The sequence below is a fragment of the Macaca thibetana genome, chromosome 7 (genome assembly GCF_024542745.1).
Source record: "Macaca thibetana thibetana isolate TM-01 chromosome 7, ASM2454274v1, whole genome shotgun sequence".
In the NCBI taxonomy this organism is placed as follows: domain Eukaryota; kingdom Metazoa; phylum Chordata; class Mammalia; order Primates; family Cercopithecidae; genus Macaca; species Macaca thibetana.
In genome coordinates, this window is record NC_065584.1 from 87,064,906 (window position 1) to 87,087,366 (window position 22,461).

The 22,461-nt window shown below is 42.7% G+C and overlaps 1 protein-coding gene across 1 annotated transcript; it reads right to left on the bottom strand.

Annotated features, from left to right (window-relative positions):
* Nucleotides 1-763: 763 nt before the first annotated feature.
* On the bottom strand, nt 764-1,581 carry EDDM3A (epididymal protein 3A). The gene has a single exon (XM_050796627.1). It carries the CDS (start codon nt 1,558-1,560, stop codon nt 1,117-1,119), a length of 444 nt encoding a protein of 147 aa, XP_050652584.1. The 5' UTR covers nt 1,561-1,581; the 3' UTR covers nt 764-1,116.
* Nucleotides 1,582-22,461: the final 20,880 nt, after the last annotated feature.

A 22,461-nucleotide genomic window follows, 5' to 3' on the forward strand; every position in this document is an offset into this window, starting at 1 on the left:
GGTGGGGGCACAGAAGTGTAACCAATTAATTTGTTGTAACTCTTGAACCAGTCTGGTATAGAAAATGCAATTCTCTCTCACTTCTTTCTCTTTTTCCTACATAAAAAAGAACTTAACTTTTAACTTTGGAGTACTGACCCTATTTCTCTGGAGTCTGTGTGCCACAGAATGTCCATTCCCAGCCTTTCACTTTAGTAAATACTTTTTTATTTTTTTTGAGACGGAGTCTTGCTCTGTTGCCCAGGCTAGAGTGCAGTAGCGCAGTCTCGGCTCACTGCAACCTCTGCCTCCCAGGTTCAAGAGAGTCTCCTGCCTCAGTCTCCCATGCTAGAACTACAGGCATGCGCCACCAAGCGTGCAAATTTTTGTACTTTTAGTAGAGACAGGGCCTTACCATGTTGGCCAGGCTGGTCTCGATCTCCTGACCTCGGGTGATCTACCTGTCTTGACCTCCCAAAGTGCTGAAATTAGAGGCATGAGTCACAGTGCCCAGCCCGCTCTTAAAACTGGATTTTGACCTTTTTGATTATTTCAAATTGATACCATGATGAGTGCTTACATCACTACTTGTCTCCAGTTTAGCACACAATCATTTATATCCATATGATATACATAAATATATCACATACATTAGACCCAGATACATAAAGTGCACCCTAAACCCCTTGCACAGCCATAGGCAAAAATAGCCTAGATCACCCATACCCACACCAATCACACAATACATACTCTGCACACATAATATATATAAGTGTCGCATATATTAGAATAATATATTTTATTTAAGAAAAAGAAGGTTGTTCAGCTTGGGTAGGTATAAAGAGAGTCAATATCAGGAAAAATCTTAGGTTAGTCAAGGATAGATGCCATAGGAGCTGAATCTTGGAAAAAATGTGGGTGTAAATTAGGCAAATTAGGACAAAATTGTATTACAGATACAGACACCACACCAAGATTTGGTATCAAGAAATCGCGAGGTACATAAACTCTAAGTACTTGGAAAACACTGACACATAAATGTAAGTGGGGAGTGGCTGGGGCTATTGATGGAGGCAGGGCCCACCACTTTGGAAGCACTGAATACTCTACCAATATCTGAGGATGTGCATAGACTTTCTAGTTGTTGATAGGTTCTATAATCTTCAGGTCTTCTATGTTATCAACATATCCATCTATGCCACAGTGGAATTCAATGTAGCTGAAGCTTCTGCTCTCTATGTACCTCCTGTTGTACTTCTCCCAGTGACACTCGAGTACTTTAAGGGCACCTGGGGCCCATACATATGCATTTCTATATCGGTTGCTCCCCTTCTCATCGATGCATGTACGCTGAATTTTGAACCATAAGCTATAGATGAATATATGAGACCTTTTGCCTTTCAGAGCTTCTTTTTCTCTCATGAGGACATCACATTTGTACCCTTTGAATTCTCTACTTGGACTTAAGTAATGAAGTTTTATGAATTCTCTCCAGTAAACGTCTTTACTGTATACACACAGCCTGCAAAGGATGTAAAGCAGGGCCAAGAGCATGCCCCAGATCTTTAGAGAGGATGTCATCTCAGTCACCAGGGCCACCTGCGTGTCTACAGGGAAGAGAAAGAAAAACATTATCCTGACAATACTCAGAGAACTGAGCTCCACCTTAAAATTCCTTTCCCTGCCAAGCAGGCACTTGGGCACATATTATATTGTTATTTGTTTCCCTATTAGAAGATGATGATTCTCATTAAAGAATACAGTTTCTGGACCGGGCGCAGTGGCTCACACCTGTAATCCCTGCAGTTTGGGAGGCCGAGGCGGGTGGATCACCTGAGGTCAGGAGTTCGAGAAACACCCTGGCCAACATGGTGAAACTCCATCTCTACTAAAAATACAAAAAGTAACTGGGCGTAGTGGCTGTAGTCCCAGCTACTCGAGAGGCTGAGGCAGGAGAATCGCTTGAACCCGGGAGACAGAGGTTGCAGTGAGGTGAGATTGCGCCTCTGCACTCCAGCCTGGGCAACAGAGCAAAACTCCATCTTAAAAAAAAAAAAAAGAATACAGCTTTCTAAGAACTAAAAATATGCTTTAGCGTGTGAGAGCCAAACACAAATTTGAAAAATATAGATCATGTACCTTTTGAGAATTTCAAATATCTCCTGTCTACCCTGTCTTCTATCCAATTTGAGGAGCCAATCACTATCTAGCTCTCTTTTACCAAATAAACTATCAGGAGATCATGTGTCCAATAGAAAAATGACATTTTAAGCTTTTTGTCTGCAAAGTGGAAAAGATTGTTGCATTTTAAGGGAATGTAGAAGATGAGTAACTACTTGGGAGGTGGTTCCTAGGCAGAAGGCATTGGTTCTGGAAACCACAGCCCAGGTTGCACTTCTCTGAAAAATGATGTTTTTCCAACCTTGGCTTCCTTATAACACTTTCCCCAAAGCCTGGGTGAAACATGTGATCATTATTCACTATCCACATCCCTTCTCAGAGGCCATTTCCCTAATTATTGCTATTACAAATGATCTTCATTTGTTAGAGCTTATCGGCAATGCCATCATAAAAGGACATCAGTTTAGAACAGTTGCTGTAATCAATCAGGCACCAAGACTAAAACAGTCCCCCGCAGAGCTACTGTGGTCACAGCATAGGATGTATGGTCATTTGAAAAAGTTATCTCTTTACCAACTCTCTGCCCTCATTTCCCATGAGGAGTATTCCTGACCCTACTGAACCTCTAGCCTGATTCACAGCTCTGAGTATCGGTGTCCTCAGATAGGCCTAATAACAGCTCCCTACAGACCTGCGAGAGTCTAATGAGATGCAAGCATGTGAGAGCACTTCTAACCATGTCAAATGCCCACATCAGACACAGGGTTCCGCATCCACGGAACCCTGTCCTAGTGATAAAGGCCTACACAGGATAGAAGAGTAGGATGCAAGCAGCTTTAATGCATTGTGGTTAGGAGGACTGGCGGTGAAGGAAGGGAGGAGCAGGGAAAGCCTGTATCAGTGGGACTGGGGCTGACCAGAATTCAGGCCTTTGTTTTCCATGATTTGGATCCTTCTCCATTTTTTGCTATCTGAAAGCTCAGTCAGCCCCCTTCTAGTGCTCCTGGCTGTACCCCGAGCATCCTCAGCAGAGCCCTTCTTACCCTACTCAGACTCCGAGTTCAGGTCACTGGTTGTAGTGGGTATCAGCGTGTGGATCTGAAGAGCAGAGTCTGCGTCCTCCTCCTTTTCTCAGAGCCCTGGAAATCTGCAGCAGTGGAGAAAGGAAGAGCAGGGGGAGCTGCAGCGCTCCAGCTGATTGGTAGTGGAGGGGGCGATGGGGAACAGCCTTATTATGTGAACTTGTTCTTGTATCGTTTCATCTGGAACACTTGGGTTCACTCAAACAGTAGCCTCGAGCAAAGGCTACAAACATCAAAGGCTGAGCCCTGGGCACAAAATAATTGTAAGACCTAGGTGACCCCAGAAAGGGGTTATCTGGTGCTATCAGGAGACAACCAGAGACTTAGCATCTGCTCTCAATTCTAAGAAACTTCTGGGGAAGTCCCTGGAGGGTTATGACTTATGCCATGTTACACGGGAACTTCACTGAGGAAAGCCACTTTTTTTTTTTTTTTTTTTTTTTGAGACAGAGTGTTGCTCTGTCGCCCAGGCTGGAGTACAATGGCATGATCTCGGCTACTGCAGCCTCTGCCTCCTGGGTTCACACCATTATCCTGCCTCAGACTCCTAAGTAGCTGAGACTACAGGCACCCGCCACCACGCCCAGCTAATTTTTTGTATTTTTAGTAGAGATGGGGTTTCACCGTGTTAGCCAGGATGGTCTCGATCTCCTGACCTTGTGATGCACCCACTCGGCCTCCCAAAGTGCTGGGATTACAGGTGTGAGTCACCGTGCCCAGCCTTTCCTTCTTTCTTTTTTTTTTTTTTTTTTTTAGACAGAGTCTTGCTCTGTCACCCAGGCTGGAGTGCAGTCGCACAAACACTACTCCTTGCAGTCTCAACCTGCCAGGCTCAAGCAATCCTCCCACCTCAGCCTCTCGAGTAGCTGGGACTATAGGCGTGCAACACCATGCCTGGCTAGTTTTTTGTATTAATTTTTGTAGAGACAGGATTTCATCATGTTGCCGAGGTTGGTCTTGAACTCCTGAGTCCAGCTAATCCTCAACACGTTAGCCTCCGAAAATGCTGGGATTACAGGCATGAGCCACTTGGTCAGGCCAGAAAATCACTTTTAATGTTGTCAATTGTAAGACCTTCCTTGAGAGGTGAAAGAATATCTAGTAAAAACAGTGGCGAAATAGCTATGAATGATTAGGTAGCCAGTATCTGAAATTTCTTTACTCAGTTCTTTAATTATAACCTTTAGCTGTTTGGTGACACTGTACTGCTTGCTATTAAAATGTCACATAACCTAGCCATAGTTTCCACAATGCTACTATACATAACATCTGACTGTGAAGTACAGGTAACAAGGTGCTGGTTAAGTTGCTTTTCAGGACCTCAAGATTCAGTCCTGAACTCAGCTCAAACTGACAAGACCACGAACTCTTCAACTGAGTTTGTGCAAGTGTTCAATGGGTTACCTTTAACATCACAGCCTGATTTTTCCACCATATTTTTCATTCCAACTCCCTGCAAATTGGCAAATGTGATCAATACTGGTTCATCAACGCTAGTCAAAATTAAGATTTATGAATAAAGTAAGATTCTTGCAAATCTTTTCTATCAACACCTCTGAAGTCTGCTCCTAGCCAAACCACCTTAGTTGATTTTCTCACTGGGCCACCTTATTGTTGGAATCACAGAAGGTTCAGTTTATATCCAGAACTTATCTTCAAGCCCCCGCTCCTGTCAAGCAATCTTTGAGCAACAGGAAATCATGTGCTGACAGACTGGATGGACGGGAGATAGTCTCAGAGCAGGTTCTGTGCATCCTCTTACTCTCTAGGTCTTTGGGGGACAGGGGAGAGCAAAAAGGGAACAATTCTGGGCATCTGTATCTGGATGACTTGGGAGGTGATTCTGAGGGAAAGTCAGTTGTTTGTCGTGTGCCCACACATCCAGAGCTCTTTCCAACAAGTGTGCATTATCTATTGAAGACTTAAATTCAAGTAGTGACTCAATGAATGTAGAGAGAGGTGGGAGAGAGAAGCCACCTGAGCCAATGTATGAGCCAATATTTCTCAAACAATTGATATTCCACTTTTAATATGGAAAAAAAATATGGACTCCAAGCATACATCCATGAACTCTCCTATGAACTAAGCCCAAAGTCCTAAAGCTTTTTGGATATAAAACCAATTAGGAAGCAATCTAAACTAAACTGGAGAAAAGTATATTGTTATATTTACAGAAATTAGCCACTACCAATGCAGCCCAGGAAGGTAACCCAACCAGTATTTCTGGAAACCACTTAATGGGTCTACTTCCTAGAGTTGTCTGCCAGCTTCTGTAACAGAAGCTCCTTGGGCAGTGACTTTTGATTTCAGTTCTTAAGGAGGTATTCCCCTTTAAATATAAATTTTAAATCACTTGAAAATTATGTTCACCCTTTAAATATTGTCGTTGATTTTAAGTATTTTCTGTTAATTCCTTGATATGTCCTGTTATTATTGTTATTATTATTATTAGTTGGAACAGAGTTTCACTCTTGTCGCCCAGGCATGATCCCAGCTCATTGGAACCTCTGCCTCCTGGGTTCGAGCAATTCTCTTGCCTCAGCCTCCTGAGTAGCTGGGATTACAGGCGCCCACCAACACATCTGGGTAATTTTTGTATTTTTAGTAGAGACGAGATTTCACCATGTTGGCCAGACTGGTCTCAAACTCCTGACCTCAGGTGATCCACCCACCCGGCCTCTCAAAGTGCTGGGATTAAAGGCATGAGCCACCACACCAAGCCAATATTTCTTTTGTTAGCCACTATTCAATTCTTAAATGTTTGTGAACTACTGTTTCACAAAACCATAAAAGTGACTTAGGTTCCTTATTCAGGGGATGACAATGTCTGTAGGTGTCTTAATCTGTGATCCACGGGCTTCCAAGGGTTCCATGGACAGAATTCATAGCATCAATGCAGTAGTGCAGTGCAGAAAATTACATCTCTATTTTCACTCACCCCTATTGAAATGTAGGGGCTGGGCATAGTGGCTCACACCTGTAATCCCAACGCTTTAGAAGGTCAAAGTGACCCCGTCTCTACTAAAAAATACAAAAAACTAGCCGGGCGAGGTGGCGGGCGCCTATAGTCCCAGCTACTCGGGAGGCTGAGGCAGGAGAATGGCGTGAACCCGGGAGGCGGAGCTTGCAGTGAGCTGAGATCCGGCCACCGCACTCCAGCCTGGGTGACAGAGCGAGACTCCGTCTCAAAAAAAAAAAAAAAAAAAAAAAAAAGAAGGTCAAAGTGGGAGGACCACTTAAGCTCAGGAGTTTGAGATCAGCCTGGGCAACATAGGGAGAAATCTTATCTCTACAGAAAATTAAAGCAATTAGTTGGGTGTGGTGGCACATGCCTGTAGCCCCGGCTACTTCGGAGGCTGAGGTGGGAGGATCACTTGAGGCCAGGAGTTGAAAACAAGCCTGGGCAACATAGTGATAACCTGACTTTACCAAAAAAAAAAATTTTAAGGCCAGTAGTGGTAGCACGTGCCTGTAACCTCAGCTACTTGGGAAACGAAGGCAGGAAGATTGCTTGAGCTTAGAAGTTTAAGGTTGGAGTGAGCTATGATAGCACCAGCCTGGGTGACTGAGAGAGACCCTGTCTCTCAAAAACAAAACAAAACAAACAAAACAAAAACTAAAAAAAAAAAACCCAAAACCCTAGCCCCATACTCCTTGACACACAGATGAGAAGATGAATATAGGCATCAGGCCACACACCTATCATGGTTACATGAGGATTCCCTTGGAGAGAGATAATGGTGGCTGTATTTTCAAAATGCTCTGCTTTAGTCAGTTGAGACAAGTCCAGATAAGATTTCTTACATGAGGACCAGCAAGGTCTATTGAGTACAAAGACTGGAGGAAATCAGACAACAAAGACTGAACACCTCCTCATACCTCTTCTCTCAGGTGGTATTGTTTAAGACTCAGCAGTGTGGTTCCTTCACATACTTTGGTACTGGGACTGCAGACTTAGTACTCTCTGGTTTCCCATCTGCCCAGGCATCAGTACCCACCTCTTCTAGGAATTCTTCAGGGATTAGAGAGAGATTCTGAGCCTGTTGCTGCAACAATGCAGCTTGCAAGGTATAGGCTTGATCTGTGGACACTGTAATATTCACCTATCCTGGAGAAAAGGTAACGTTTGCATTCAGTTCAGTCAAGAGATGATGTCCCAAGAAATAGATAGGGTATTCAGGCATACATAAGAAGCAATGCTTTAGGCAGGTCTGTCACAGTTGGAAATCTCGGGGTTGCAGGAATGGTTCTTTTAGGGTCTTCTCTAAAACTGCCATCACTTTCATAGTTTCAGAAGACAATTTGAACAGGTGTGTGTTTAATACTGAGTAGGTGGCACTAGTATCTACTAGAAAGGCTAAACGTTGATTTCTCAGCATCATAATGACCCAGGGCTCGTCATGGGAAATATGGAGGATACTAGCTGGGTCAGAGCCTGCCCTCGGACCCCATCATTTTTGATCCTTATTACAGAAGTTCTCAGCCCCAGATCCCTCAGGTATTTCAGGCATTTGGTGAATTGGAAGTTGATTTTTTCATTATTGGCCCCTTTGTGGTTTGGTCAATCTTTTTTCCAACGGCCTTCTTGTCTGCAGTTGGCACATGGAATTCAATAAGTAGAGTGTTCCTACTTACAGGGAGCCTGGGTCCCAGGGGGTCCTAACTTAAATGGGGCTCCTGTGGTGGGTCTGTGTCATGGTCCAAAGGTTCCTTGAGCAGTTGCTAGCAAGGTGGCTTGCTGCTAAATGTTTTATAGTTCTCTCTGTTTCTGACCAGGTCTCTGCCAGTGAACACCTTTGTTTCTACCATTTGAGACAAAGATATGTCCAGTGCCCCTTCAACTTATTGCAAATTTCACTGGATGTCAAGAACACTCTGGCTAATAAATATCATGTTTATCATCTTTAAATATTCTAAGGCCTTTGGACCAATATCAGTGTATTCCTTGAACACTTCAAAATGCAGCCCAGAAAACTTGAAGGGCTTTCATTAGGCTTATGCCTTACTTCTTGAACTTTCTTAAGGCTCCTCTGCTTTGGTACGCCCTTTCAGAGTCCAGGTTTGAACACTGGCCAAAGTAGGATTATGGGATATAAGATATAGAAGAAAACGTTATGGAAGAGAATAAATTTTCCATTGGCTTTGGATCATCTCGATAGGTGGCAATACTATTTTTCAAATTTAATAAATCAGAAATAGAGAATGGAGAGTGTGCTCGAATGAGCCCCATGGGTTGCCCTATGTCAGCGTCAATGCTTCCTATAGGTAATTGTTGAAGGGAAAATTGTCCTGCTGGAGCTAAAGTGGTTCCCTGGCCAAATTAGGTCCTCTGACAGGTGTGAGAAGAGGAAGCCATTCCTGCATCTCATCATTCCTAGTCTCTTGGTCAAGTGCTGGTGGCCTGGCCCTAGCTCCTTCACCAGGTGAAGGAGGGAGAGCCAACAGCAGTGAGCCGAGATTGTACCACTGCATTCCAGCCTCAATGACAGAGCGAGACTCTGTTTACAAAACAAACAAAACAAAACAAAACAAACAGATTTCAGAACTGAAACCATAGAGCCCAGGAATAGTTCCACTGTACAGTGCCCTTGTGCTCCTTCCAATTGGTAAAAATGTCCTTGAGCAGGGCCCTTTATGAAGGAGGGACAACAGGGCCTCCAAAGAGGTGACAGGACCTCTAAGAAGGCCAGCAGATCAGGAGAAGGAAAAGAGGATGTTGGAACACTCACCAGAGATGCTTTCCCATTCTGGCAACCGTTTCTCCCTTGCAGGTGAGCCTGAGCTGAAGGTTGGCAGTGCCATGCTGGCAAGAAAGACTCCAGATACTTCGGTGAATCTCCAGTTTTGCCACAGCAGCAAGAGAGTACCGAACCATGGACAAATGCCCATGAGGAGCCTCCAGGCTAGCTCTCCACTAAACTGTAACCATAATAGATTCATTGCCTCATGCCCAGTAAGTCAACATACTGAGATAATGGTGATAGCAGCAGAGAAATAGTGTCATATTTTTACGACAGTCAGACAAGGAGATGGGAGGAAAAGTCAAATCCACCTCCCCAAGAGGTGTAAGGTAGGGTTTGTGAGGGATCTGGAGAGCAGCTGAAACGTAGGGATTTTTGATTCATTGAGAAGTGAGCAGTGCAGTCTTGGGACAGGGAGATGCCAAAGGTGCATTCTTCTGAGCCTGTTGCATGGTGGGGTCTTTAGACTGGTTGGTGTCAGCCTCTCCACTAGAGTTCAGAATCTGAAATGCCTGAAGCAATTCTTGAGCAAAAAAGACCCACAATTCTTGTTTGTGAGTTTCTACCTATAGAAACAATGGGGGAGCATGTGGTCAGCATGCTACGTGACTCTTGGTTAGTTAGCAGCTGCAGGGAAGCTGCTCCAAGTGGACCACCATGCTATGATTAATGTGTAATTATAATTCTTCCTACTTTGATGAGCTGTTAATCCTTTCATTGTATCATTATCATTAGAGAATTACAAATTAACACAATAGATGTGATAATGCTACACATCTATTTCAATGGCTGAAATGCAGTACAAACTGACATCACCAAAGCTGGTGAGGATGCAGAGCTACACAAACACTAATTGACAGGACTTTGTATCGAGGCATATTTTAGGGTGCCATATATGTATTTCCTACAAAAGAAAGTTCAGTTAGCCTAGCTCGGATCTCATGGCAATTGCTTGACTTAGCAGAGGGGACTGCAAACCTTAGTGGACAGCCTTACCAATAAGGTCCACAAAAGAGGAAGATAGGTCCCTAAGGAAATTAATATGCTACTATCCAAATAAGGGATGGAAATCAGGAAAGCTAGAGCTTATAAAGCTCTGATATTTATCCCTGATTTGGAGAGCTGCATATTCATTCATTTCTGTATCAGTTTCACGTTCCACTGATATACAACCCTAATATACTAATTGCCCTTAAATGCACTTTCCTCCTATACTGTTTTGAATTACCATCTGCTTACCCTTTAGTAAAAGCAACTTTTAAAGAGCTACTTACATGAGAAATTTGTGAGAATCTACTATAGCAGATCAGAATATGCCACCACAAGGTATGCTCTGTAACGTAAAGATTATTTTGAAGTGCTTATTTTGAAAAACAGTATACACAAGACAAGCTCTGAAAATAGAGTATGCATTGGCCTTTTGTAAGGGTAATGCGCATTCATAAGGGAAACCTCCATTCTTATGGATGTCTCCTTCTCGTGCCAGATAGAGAAAGGTGACTCTAAATCACAAAAGACCCTTCTCAGTGGAGAAGATACTTACTTAAATCTGCGTGACCAAACTTTCCCTCATTTACTATACTTTTCCTGGTCATCTCCCTATGACTTGTTCCCCACATGCATTTTCCTTTGCTTTAGCTGAAGACGGCATTTAAGCCCAAGTTCTAGCTACCTCTTTGAGTTACTGTCTGAGCTTCTCCCATGTATACATGAGATACACATGTTACCACATTTCTGTTTGTTTTTCTCTTGTTAATCTGACTTTTCTTTTAGGGGCCCCAGCTAAGATCCTAAAAGGGTAGAAGGCAAATGTTTTCCTCTCTTACACTATATTTTAAAGAACATTTATCAAACAAGAAAAATAATTAGTATTTTTCCCCATGTGTAAATTGACCATTGAGGAGGAGCTACTGGTTTTCTTTTTTCTTTTTTGAGACAGAGTCTCACTCTGTCGCCAGACTGGAGTGCAATGGCACAATCTCGACTCACTGCAATCTCCGCCTCCTGAGTTCAAAAAATTCTTCTGCCTCAGCCTCCTGAGTAGCTGGGACTACAGATGCGTGCCACCACATCCAACTAATTTTTGTATTTTTGTAGAGATGGGGTTTCACCATGTTGGCCAGGATGGTCTCAAACTCTTGACTCCGTGATCCACCTGCCTCGGCCTCCTAAAGTGCTAGGATTACAGGCGTGAGCCACCACACCCGGCCTTGCTACTGGTTTGATACTAATCTCTTCTGAGTTTGGTTAGTAGAGATTGTCATCCCCAGGTGTCCGCTCCTCCTCAGGTGCACTTAAAAATTGCAAAGCTGAGGAACTGCAATAGGAACATGATGACCGATGTAGATATACTGACTCCTCATCGAGACCAGAGTTCTAAAAAAAGGTGCAGTCACCTCATAAATAATGTTGATACTTCGGTCTTTTCTCTAATTGTTTCAAGGCCAGAGCCATTCAACATTGCAGGAGACTGAAGAACACAAGATACTTTAATGTTTAGCACTTTTCCTCCCCATAGTGGACCTAGGCAAAATTACATGAAGCAAGCATTTCATACTTTGTATCTCTCTCCTACAGTTAGCAAACAGAATTTCACATGGTTCCTACCTGCCTGTGAACCCAACATTTCTTTCTATCTCCTTTCTCATTCATTCCATGAACAAAATTTAGGTCTTAAGTCCACTGTTGAGAACCATTGTATTTTAAAGTCCTCCAACCTCCACCCTATGTTTCTGCCAAGCGAACGTGTTTATTATCAGATAAAATCATTTGTGCTAATATCTTCTACTTGATGTGTCATCCTTAGGAAATGTAATGCCTTAGCCCATCTAACATGCATTGAACTTCTTAGAAACATTCTTAAGGAATTGAGTCTAGTAGAGACATCTGAGTGTGTGGTTGATAGAGGAGATGTTCTTTCTCATCCTGCGTGTGTATAGCTTCCATACAGATGACAGCCTGCTCTCGTTTTGCATTAGAAATCCCCGGCATGTACGAGGTCCCCAGTTCACTCTCCCGCACCTCCACCAGTTTTGGGCTGGGTTTGGTGTCTCACACCTATAACCCCAGGACTTTGGGAGGCTGACGCGGACAGATCACTTGAGGTCAGGAGTTCGAGACCAGCCTGGCCAACATGGCGAAACTCCATCTCTACTAAAAATACAAAAAAATCAGTGGGGGGTGGTGGTGTGCACCTGTAATCCTGAGTTACTCAGAGGCTAAGGTCGGAGAATCGCTTGAACCCGGGAGGCAGAAGTTGCAGTGAGCTGAGATTGCACCATTGCACTCCAGCCTGGGCAATAAGGGCTAAACTCTGTCTCAAAAAAAAAAAAAAAAAAAGAAAGAAAAGAAAAGAAAGAAATTCCCATCTCTAGGCCAGGCATGGTGGCTCGCGCCTATAATCCTAGCACTTTGTGAGGCCAAGGCAGGCAGATTCCCTGAGCTCAGGAGTTTGAAATCAGTCTTGGCAACATGACAAAACCTCGTCTCTACTAAAAATACCAAAAATTAGCCAGGCATGGTGGCTCACGCCTATAATCCCAGCTACCGGAGAGGCTGAAGCAGGAGAATCACTTGAACCCAGCAGGCGGAGGTTGCAGTGAGGTGAAATTGCGCCACTGCACTCCAGCCTGGGTGACAGAGTGAGACTCTCTCAAAAAAATTTTAAAAATAAAAAATAAAAGAAATCCCCATCTCGAGAGTCAGGGACAGAAATGGTTGATGGGCACTTGTTATATTTGTTTATTGAAGTCAAAATTAAAGTAGAAAACCAAAGAGTAATATGAGAAAGGAAAGAATTTTTACTGAGCAACTACCATAAGCCAGGAACTATGCCACGTGTTTTATACCCAGTCAGCTCTGCCTTTACCCAAGAATCTGAGTGGAACTAAGTATGTTACCACCATGAAAGTAAGTAATTCAAAAATCTAAGCTGTTGGAACTCTGTATTATTTTGAAACTTAAAAAGAAGTGATGATGGGCCAAGCGTGGTGGCTCACGCCTGTAAATCCCAGCACTTTGGGAGGCTGAGGCGGGCAGATCACCTGAGGTTGGGAGTCCGAGACCAGCCTGGCCAATGTGGTGAAACCCAGTTTCCACTAAAACCCAGTTTCCACTAAAAATACAAAAATTAGCCGGGTGTGGTGACGTGCTCCTGTAATTCCAGCTACTCGGGAAGCTGAGGCAGGAGAATCACTTGAACCCCGGAGGCGGAGGTTGCAGTGAGCCTAGATCTGGCCACTGCACTCCAGCCTGGGCAACAGAATGAGACTCTGTCTCAAAGAAATAAAAAAGTGATGATGGGACCTGAGTCACGTACTAGGCAGCTGTAACCAAGGCAGGTGTACCTTGGTTTCTCTGATTAGAGACCCTTTCTTGCCTGCACTGTTGTGTGAAATGTAAAATGACTGAAGGGGGCCAGGGAACACTTGTTTGCACTCCGCTGGCTGATCTTCATTGGATGGATGCCCTCTTCTGTTTTTTATGGAAAGACTTCATTGCTATCACATTGTCTTGGGATGGAATGTTAAATACGCTCTTTTAAAATTGGAACAGAAATGAAGCACAGCTACGAATAAACGAAAACAAGTCATGGGGTTGGGGACAAATCTGTAACTAATTAATTTGTTGTAACTCTTGAACCAGCCTGGTACAGAAAATATTGAATTCCTTTTTAATTTCTTTGTCTTTTTCCTACATAAGCAAAAACTGAAACTTCTCTGGAGTCTGTATGTCACAGAGTGGCCTTCCTCTCTTTTCACTTTAATAAAATCATTAAAACTGGATTATGACCTTTTTGATTATATCAACTCAGGATTACAGGTGCACACCACCACCCCCCACTGATTTTTTTGTATTTTTAGTAGAGATGGAGTTTCGCCATGTTGGCCAGGCTGGTCTCGAACTCCTGACCTCAAGTGATCTGTTAGCCTCAGCCTCCCAAAGTCCTGGGGTTACAGGTGTGAGCCACCAAACCCAGCCCAAAACTGGTGTCTGCATCACAATTTGTCTCCAGCTTAGCCTATAATCATTTACATCCTCATGATACACACAAACGTATCACATGCAGAGACACAGCCACATAAAATATGCCTTAAACTCCTTGCACAGCCTAAGTCATAGGCAAACATAGCCTAGATCTCACACACCCATACCAATTACACAACAATTACTTTACATATATCATATGTAGAATGTCACACATATTGGATAATACAATTTATTTAGGGAAGGGAAGATCATTCACCCTGGGTAGGTTTAGAGTGAATATCAGGAAAAATCTTGGTTATCAAACATCAGATGCATTACAAGCTGAAGCTTGACAAATGTGTAGGAATAAACTAGGTAAATGAAGACAAAAGTGTATTCCAGGCAGAGAAACAACACAGGCAAGGTTATGGTATCAAGAAGTCATGCGACTCATAATTCTAAGTTTTGGAAAACACTGACACATAAGTGCAATGTCAGGGGCTATTGATGGAGGCAGTGGCCACCACTTGGGAAGCACTGAATACCAATTCCTGAGGATATGCACAGATCTTCTAGTTGTTGACAGGCTCCACCATCCTCAGGTCTCCTATGCTATCAACATACCCATCCTTGCAACAGTGGAATTCAATGTAGTTGAAGCTCTCTGTGTAGCTATTGTTGTACTTCTCCCACTGACACTCGAGTACTTTGATGGCACCCTGGGCCCATACATAGGCATTTCTACATCAGTTATTCCCACTTCAATAATGCATATATACTCCATTTTGTGCCATAAGCTATAGATGGACATATAAGAGCTCTTGTCTTTCAGAACCGCTTTTTCTCTCATGAGGGCATCACATTTGCAGTCTTCAAAATCTTGGCTTGGATCTAAGTAGTGCAGTGTCATGAATTCTTTCCAGGAAACGTCCTTGCTATGTACAAGCAGCCTGCAAAGAATGCAAAGCAGGGCCAAGGGACTGCCCCAGATCTTCAGAGAGGATGCCATTTCAGTCATCAGTGACACCTGTGTGTCCACAGAGAAGAGAAAGAAAAGCATCATGTAGACAATGTCCAGAGAGCTGACATTTATCTTAAAATTCTGTTTCCTGTCAATGCAAGCACTCAGCATAATTTTACTATTTGGTTCCCTGATTAGAAGATAATTCTCGTAAGAGAATAAAGTTTCTAAGAACTAAAAATATGCTTCAGCTTATGTGAGCCAAACACAAAGTTGGAAAAAAATAGATGACGTTAATTTTGAGAATTTCAAACATCTCCTGTCTACTCTGTCATCCACCCAACCTGCAGTGGGTAGAATCACCCAATCACCCTCCAGCTGGCTTCTTTTCACCAGACCAACTCTCAGGAAGTCATGCGTCCACTAGAAAATGGCATTTTAAGCTTTTTGTCTGCAAAGTGGAAAGGGCTGTAACTTTTTTTTTTTGCACATTAAATATTAAAGTTTACTAAAAATTGCTCACATTGAAAAACAAAGACAACAATTACACCCACCCCCACCAACACACACCACATACACAATCCAGACACAATTATGTTACTGGTGTCAGCTCAAAATCGTTAAGCAAATATTGAAATGCAGATAATTTCCAGAAAATAGCAAGCAGAGGCTAGAAAAATATTTATAAAGCTCTTAGTTGTCATGGCAACAGATAAACCCTGGTATCTGAAATTGTAGAAATCAGAAGTTGAACATTTGTGTGACATTGTTTTTCTATGGTTTTTCAAGGGATAAGAGGGAAACTTTTCCAATTAAGTTGTTCCAGGGCCTTCTTGAATGTAACAGATGGCTGCTACAAAGACATTAATTGAGGTTGTAGGACAAAGGCTCAGTGGATATCTCCATTCTCAAAAGAAGTGAGCAGGTCTAAAGGCAGAGACTGACTTCCAGGTTAGGCAGCCTGCGAGCTAGTGTTAATCCATCCTCCTCTATCATGCTCCCCATGAGAGCCATAAACACATGGATGCTGAAGGCAATGCTGTTTTATGATTCTTGTTTTCATGCATTGCTCACAAGCTGCAGATGCATGCCATGGGCACTGTTGCCTGCCCTGCCCCTCTCCTTGCCCTCCAGGGCTGTGCCTTTGCTAATGTACCAGTCAGGATGCTTTTTCTTTTTCTTTTTTTTTTATAACCAACTTTTTTTTATTAGAGCAGATACAGTTGTGAAAACTGTACATTACACATTTTGGTTTCAAGAATTATAAATAAAGGAACTCACAGGTAGGGAGTTCTTTTTCACAGCAAGAAACTTTAAATAAACAAAGTCATGTTTTATGAAGTACATTGGCAGACTTCATGTGCTGTCCAAAATGTTGAGTACAGTATAACAACCCATTAGAAAGAGCCTTCATGTAAAATACAGCTGTGCACATTTTAGAAAAATACCAACAATTTGAGCTTTGTTTTAAAAAAGCTTATAAATCATACATATATTTATAAATAGGACCAACGTGCTCACTTTATAAACATAGAGGACGCTTTTTCTTCCTTTCTTCCCGTCTAGGTTTTCCTCAGCATCTTCTGAGTAATGAGGCTGCTGCTGGGCGGCTCCAGAGACTCCACTTCGGTTCCATCTGGCTGGGGAGGTCTCACAATCATGGCAGATGGCAAAGAGGAGAAAGTTACATCTTATGTGGATGACAGCAGGCAAAAAGAGCAGGGCAGTCACATTTTAGAGGAGTGTAGAAGAGTGACTACTAGGCAGGTGGTTCTTAGGCAGGAAGGCTTTAATTCTCCGAAATCACAGACCAGGTTACAATTACACTGACTCTGCAAAATGATGCTTCTCCAATATCTTGACTTCCTTTTAACACTTCCCCCAAAGCCTGGGTGGAACACATGATTACTACTAACTACCCATATTCCTTCTCAGGGACGTTCCCCTAATTATCACTATTACAAATGATCTTCTGACGATGCCATCATCAAAGGACACCAGTTTAGAAATATAACTGTAATCAATTAGGCAAAAAGACTAAAACAGTCCCCACCAGAGCTACTGTGGTCACAGCATAGGATGTATGGTCATTTGAAAAAGTTACCTCTTTAAACTAGCTCTCTGTCCTCATTTGCCATGAGGAGTGTTCCTAGCCCTACTGAACCTCTAACCTGATTCGCAGCTCTGAGCATCGGTATCCTCACTGATGTAGGGCCTAATAACAGCTCCCTACAGACCTGTGAGAGTCTAATGAGATGCATGTATGTGAGAGCACTTCTAACCATATCAAATGCCCACATCAGACACAGAACAAAGGATGGGTACTTCCTATCTGTGGAGCCCTGTCCTGGTGATAAAGACCTACACAGGATAGGACAGTAGGATGCAAGCAGCTTTAATGCATTGTGGGGGTGCATTAAAGGGAGGGGGTGAAGGAAGGGAGGGGTAGGGAAAAGCTTGTATCAGTGGGAGCGAGGCTGACTGGAATTCAGGCCTTAGTTTTCCATGATTTCGTTCCTTCTCCATTCTTTGCTATCTAAAAGCTCAATCAGACCAGCCACAGTGGCTCACACCTGTAATCCCTGCACTTTGGGAGGCTGAGGCAGGTGGATCACTTGAGGTCAGGAGCTCGAGATCAGCTTGGCCAACACAGCGAAACCCCATGTCTACTAAAAATACAAAAAAATTAGCCAGGCAGGGTGGCGTGTGCCTGTAACCTTAGCTACTCAGCAGGCTGAGGCAGGAGAGTCGCTTGAACTTGGGAGGCAAAGGTTGCAGTGAGCCAAGATAGCGCCACTGCACTCCAGCCTGGGTGACAAAGCAAGACTCCATCTCAAAAAATTAACACTAATAAATAAAAATTAAAGTTCAATCAGCCTCCTTCCAGTGCTCCTGGTCATCCCCCGAGAGTCCTCAGCAGAGCAGTTCTTACCCTACTCAGACTCAAGTCACTACTCAGAGTTCAGGTCACTGGTTATAGTGGGGTTCAATGTGTGGATCTGAATAGCAGAGTCTGCATCCTCCTCCTTTTCTCAGAGCCCAGGAAATCTGCAGCAGTGGAGAAAGGAATAGCAGGGGGAGATTCAGCTCCTGAACTGATTGGTAGCAGAGGTGGTGATGGGGAACAGCCTTATTATGTGAGCCTTTTCCTGTATCGTTTCATCTGGAACACTTGGGTTCACTCAGACAGTGGTTTGAGCAAAGGCTACAAACATCAAAGACGGACTCCAGGCACAAAAGAACTGAAAGACCCTAGGTGACCCCGGAAATGGGTTATCAAGTACTATCAGGAGACAACACGAGACCTGGCTCCTGCATTTAATTTCTGACAAACTTCTGGGAAGTCTCTGGATGACTAGAATACATTATATGGGAACTTCACTGAGGAAAACCACATTTAACATTGTGAACTTAGGGCCCTCATTGAGAGGTGAAAGAATATCTAATGAAACCAATAGCCTGATAGCTACGAATGATTAGGTAGCCAGTATCTTAAGTTTTTCTGGTCAGCTTATAACTGTGACCCTTAGCTGTCTGCTGATGCTGCAGTGCTTACCATTAAAATGTCACGTAGCCTAGCCATAGTTTCCACAATGTTCCTATATACAACGTCTGACTGTGAAGTGTGGGTCACAAGGTGCTGGCTAAGTTGTTATTCAGGAACTCAAGATTCAGTCCTGAACTCAGCTCAAACCAGACAAGACCACCAGCCCATGAGAGCGTCCAAGGGGTGACCCTTCCACATCACAGCCCGGATTTTTCACCGTAGGTTTCATAACAACTACCCCAGAATTGGCAAATGTGACCAACAGTGGTTCATTAAAACTAGTCAAAGGTGCAATTTATGAATAAAGTAAGATACTTGCATATGTTTTCTATCAGCACCTCCAAGGGCTGCTCCTAGTCAAGTCATCTTGGTTGATTTTCTCACTGGACCACCTCGTTGTTGGAATGTCAGAATGTTTACAACCAGAACTTATCTTCAAAGTGCAGCTCTCAAGCACTCCTTGAATAATAGGGAATCGTGTGCTGACAGACTGGATGGAAGGAGGATAGTCTTAGAGCCGGTTCTGTGCATCCTTCTACTCTCTACGTCTTTGGGGGACAGGGGAGAGCAAAAAGGGAACAATCCTGGGCATCTGAATTTGGATGACTTGAGCGGCGATTCTGTGGGAAAATCAGTTGTTTGTCTTGTGCCCACACATCCAGAGCTCTTTCCAACAAGTATGCACTATTTATTGAAGGCTTAAAATCAAGTAATGACTCAATGAATGTAGAGAGAGGTAGGGAGGTAGGAGAGAGAAGCCACCTGAGCCAATGTGTGAAGAAGCAAGCTAAGTAGGAGATCTATGTGAAAGTAGTTTTTAAGCAATATAGCATTGTGCTGATCTCTATTGTTGACAACATTACACGGTTGTACTACCTCAGACGTGTCAACTAGTTAATCTAGTGTTTCTCAAATAAGTGATATTCTGCTTTCTCACTTTTCTTTTTTTTTTTTTTTTTTTTTTTTTGACAAGGTCCAGGGTCTCCCTCTCTAATCCAGGCTGGAGTGCAGTACAGTGGCTCACTGCAGTCTCTACCTCCTGGGCTCAAGCAATTCTCCCACCTCAACCTCCCAAGTAGCTGGGACCACAAGTGTGCGCCATCATACCCAGCTAATTTTTTAATTTTTTGTAAAGATGAGGTTTTGCCCAGGTTCATCTCGAACTCCTGAACTCAAGCAATCCAGCCACCTCAGACTCCCAAAGTGTTAGGATTACAGGAGTGAGTCACTTTACCTGGCCAGATATTCTACTTTCAATGTGGAAAAAAGTTTATTGTGGACTCCAAGGATACATCCATAAACTCTCCTATGAGCTAAACCCAAAGTCCTAAAGCTTTTTGGATATAAAACCAATTAGGAATTAAGCTAAACTATGCTGAGGGGAACAGCATTCTATTATATTTGCAGAAATTAGCCACTACCAATGCAGCCCAGAAAGATAGGTTAGCCAGTATTTCTGGAAATGGCTTAATGGGTCTACTTCCTAGAGCTGTCTACCAGTTTCTACAACAGGAGTTCCTTGGGTAATGACTTCTGATTTGCGTTATTAAGGAGATATTTCTCTTTGAGTATAAATTTCAAATTACTTGCTAATCATATTTGTTCTTTAAACATTGTTTTTTATTTGAACTGCTTTCTATTAATTCCTTGGCATTTTATTTTGTTAACAGCTATTCAATTCTTAAATTTAGGTGTGCTACTGTTTCACAAAACCATAATAGTGACTCAGATTTCTTTGTGCAGAGGATGAACATGGCTACGGGTGTTTTAACCCGTAATCCATGAGATTTGAAAGGCTCTATGGGTAGAATTCATAGGATCCATGCAGTGGTGCAGTGCAGAAAATTACATCTTTTCATTCACCCATATTGAAATGTAGCAATTCCTTTACTAATGAAAGTAGAAAAAAATAGAAATCATAGACTTTTTATATCCATTTATATTTGTTGCCAATATCTCAAAATATTATTTCACATTGATCACTGCCTCAAAATTATAGTAGTAATTAGACCTGAATTTAAGTCTTAGTACTTAATGCATTAATAAACACATACAATACTATATCATACACTTTAAATGTTTGATATTTGATTTCCTTTGAAATCCCATGTATTTTTTTTTTTTTGCATTTAATGATATTTTTCAGAGAACAAGTATTACTGTTCTCTTTTTCTCAATTGTTATTGTTCTCAACTGTGGCTTCATCAGAATGCGGAAGGGGTGCATGACACAGAAAAGGTGAACACCTTTCTCCTGGGGGATGGCAGAGTAACACAATGAAAGAAGTCTGATTCCTAAATAACTTGCACTGCTTACAGAGGAGCTCTCAAGTGAGAGGAAAATAAAATATTTTGCTTTTAAACTACTGAGCTGTTTTTGCAGCTCAGCCTTATCCTAAGTAACCCCATTGTGATTATCTTGATAGATGTGTTAAATGTTTTCTTTTACTATTAATGATGTTATAATTCAACTTTGTCTTAACTATGTTAACCAGAAATGGAATATAAATATTTCAAAGAAAAAAAAGACAACACACTAGTTTGTTTTTGTTAGGCTTTGGGTGAATTTCTAAAGTACCAGTAAAGCTGCATTCAGGCAGAAATGCACTTATACCCTCATAATTCTCTAACTCCCAAGGCCAGATCTAATATTGTCTCCCTGTCTTTCTCTCTCTCTCTCTTTCTCTCTCATTCTCAATCTCTCTCCCTTGCTCCGTTTCTCACTCTTGCTCTCAGGAGGTCAAGCAATTTGGAGGAACTTAAGGAAAGGACATGACCACTGACCTTCTCTGTAAGTTAGATATTGACAGAATACCAAAAATGATCATGATAGAACAATAGGGAACAGCAAAGCTCATCTGATTGGGTCAGGTGTATTAAACACATACGTATCTGATCTCACAGGTTAAGAGCTGAGTCCCATAAGATGCCTCCTACTTTAGATGCCACTGGCAAGTCTGGGCCTCCAGTACTTCTGACCAACCAGCTATAAATTGGGGGTTCCAACCACTCCTTCCTTAGATTTGATAATTTGCTACAATGGCTCATAGAACTCAGCAAATCACTTTATTTATATTTATCAGTTTAGTATCATAAGCACAACTCACGAATACCTCCATGTATTCAGCAATCTGGAAACTCCTCAGATTGTATGTCTGAGAGTTTTTATGGAGCTTGATCTCCAGTCCCTGCCCCCTTTCTGAATGTCAGTGGGTTGGTTGAAAGTTTTAACCTTCTAATCCCTGGTCTTTCTGGTGCCAGCCCTATCCTGAGGTCATGTAGGGGCCCCACCTTAAGTTACCTCATTAGCATAATCTCAGGCATGATCCAAAGGGGCTCATTATGAAAAACAAGACACTCCTACTTAAGCTGAAATAGCCTGCTTCAAAGATGAATAGCCTCACCCTTTGCTTTGTTCAATATTTAACCATATACTTGCTTAAGAGATCCAGGGGGCAATCTTGAAATAAACCAAGTATTAAATTGAGATTGTAGAATCCTCCCTTCTCAGAAAAACCACTGAGTAGTTAATCCATAACCTGGTTGCATTCATGGTGATGCCAGCCAGACCTCCAGGTGGTTCATCACTGAAGATAGTCATCAGAATGAGACACGCAGTCCTGCGTCCTGCACCACTCCTGCTCATAGTTTCCATGCCTCCTTTTCCTTTAAAATCCCTTTGGCTACCTTAAAAATTTGACATAGTCTTTGAGGCACTAGTCCACCATCTCCTCAGGTTGCCATCTCTTGAATAAACCTGCTTTTCCTTCCACCAGCCCTTGTCTCTTGAGTTTTGCTTTCAAGAGGTGAGCAGCTAAACCTGAGTTTTGTAGGAGACAGTAAATTCCTCTTCAAAGTTTAGCCTGTTGGCCGGGCGCGGTGGCTCATGCCTGTAATCCCAGCACTTTGGGAGGCCGAGGCAGGTGGATCACAAGGTCAGGAGATCGAGACCACGGTGAAACCCCGTCTCTACTAAAAATACAAAAAATTAGCCAGGCGCGGTAGTGGGCGCCTGTAGTCCCAGCTATGCAGGAGGCTGAGGCAGGAGAATGGCGTGAACCCG

Coding starts and splice junctions, on each gene's coding strand:
- EDDM3A (XM_050796627.1), bottom strand. CDS start 1,560: ATGACATCCTCTCTAAAGATCTGGGGCATGCTCTTGGCCCTGCTTTAC.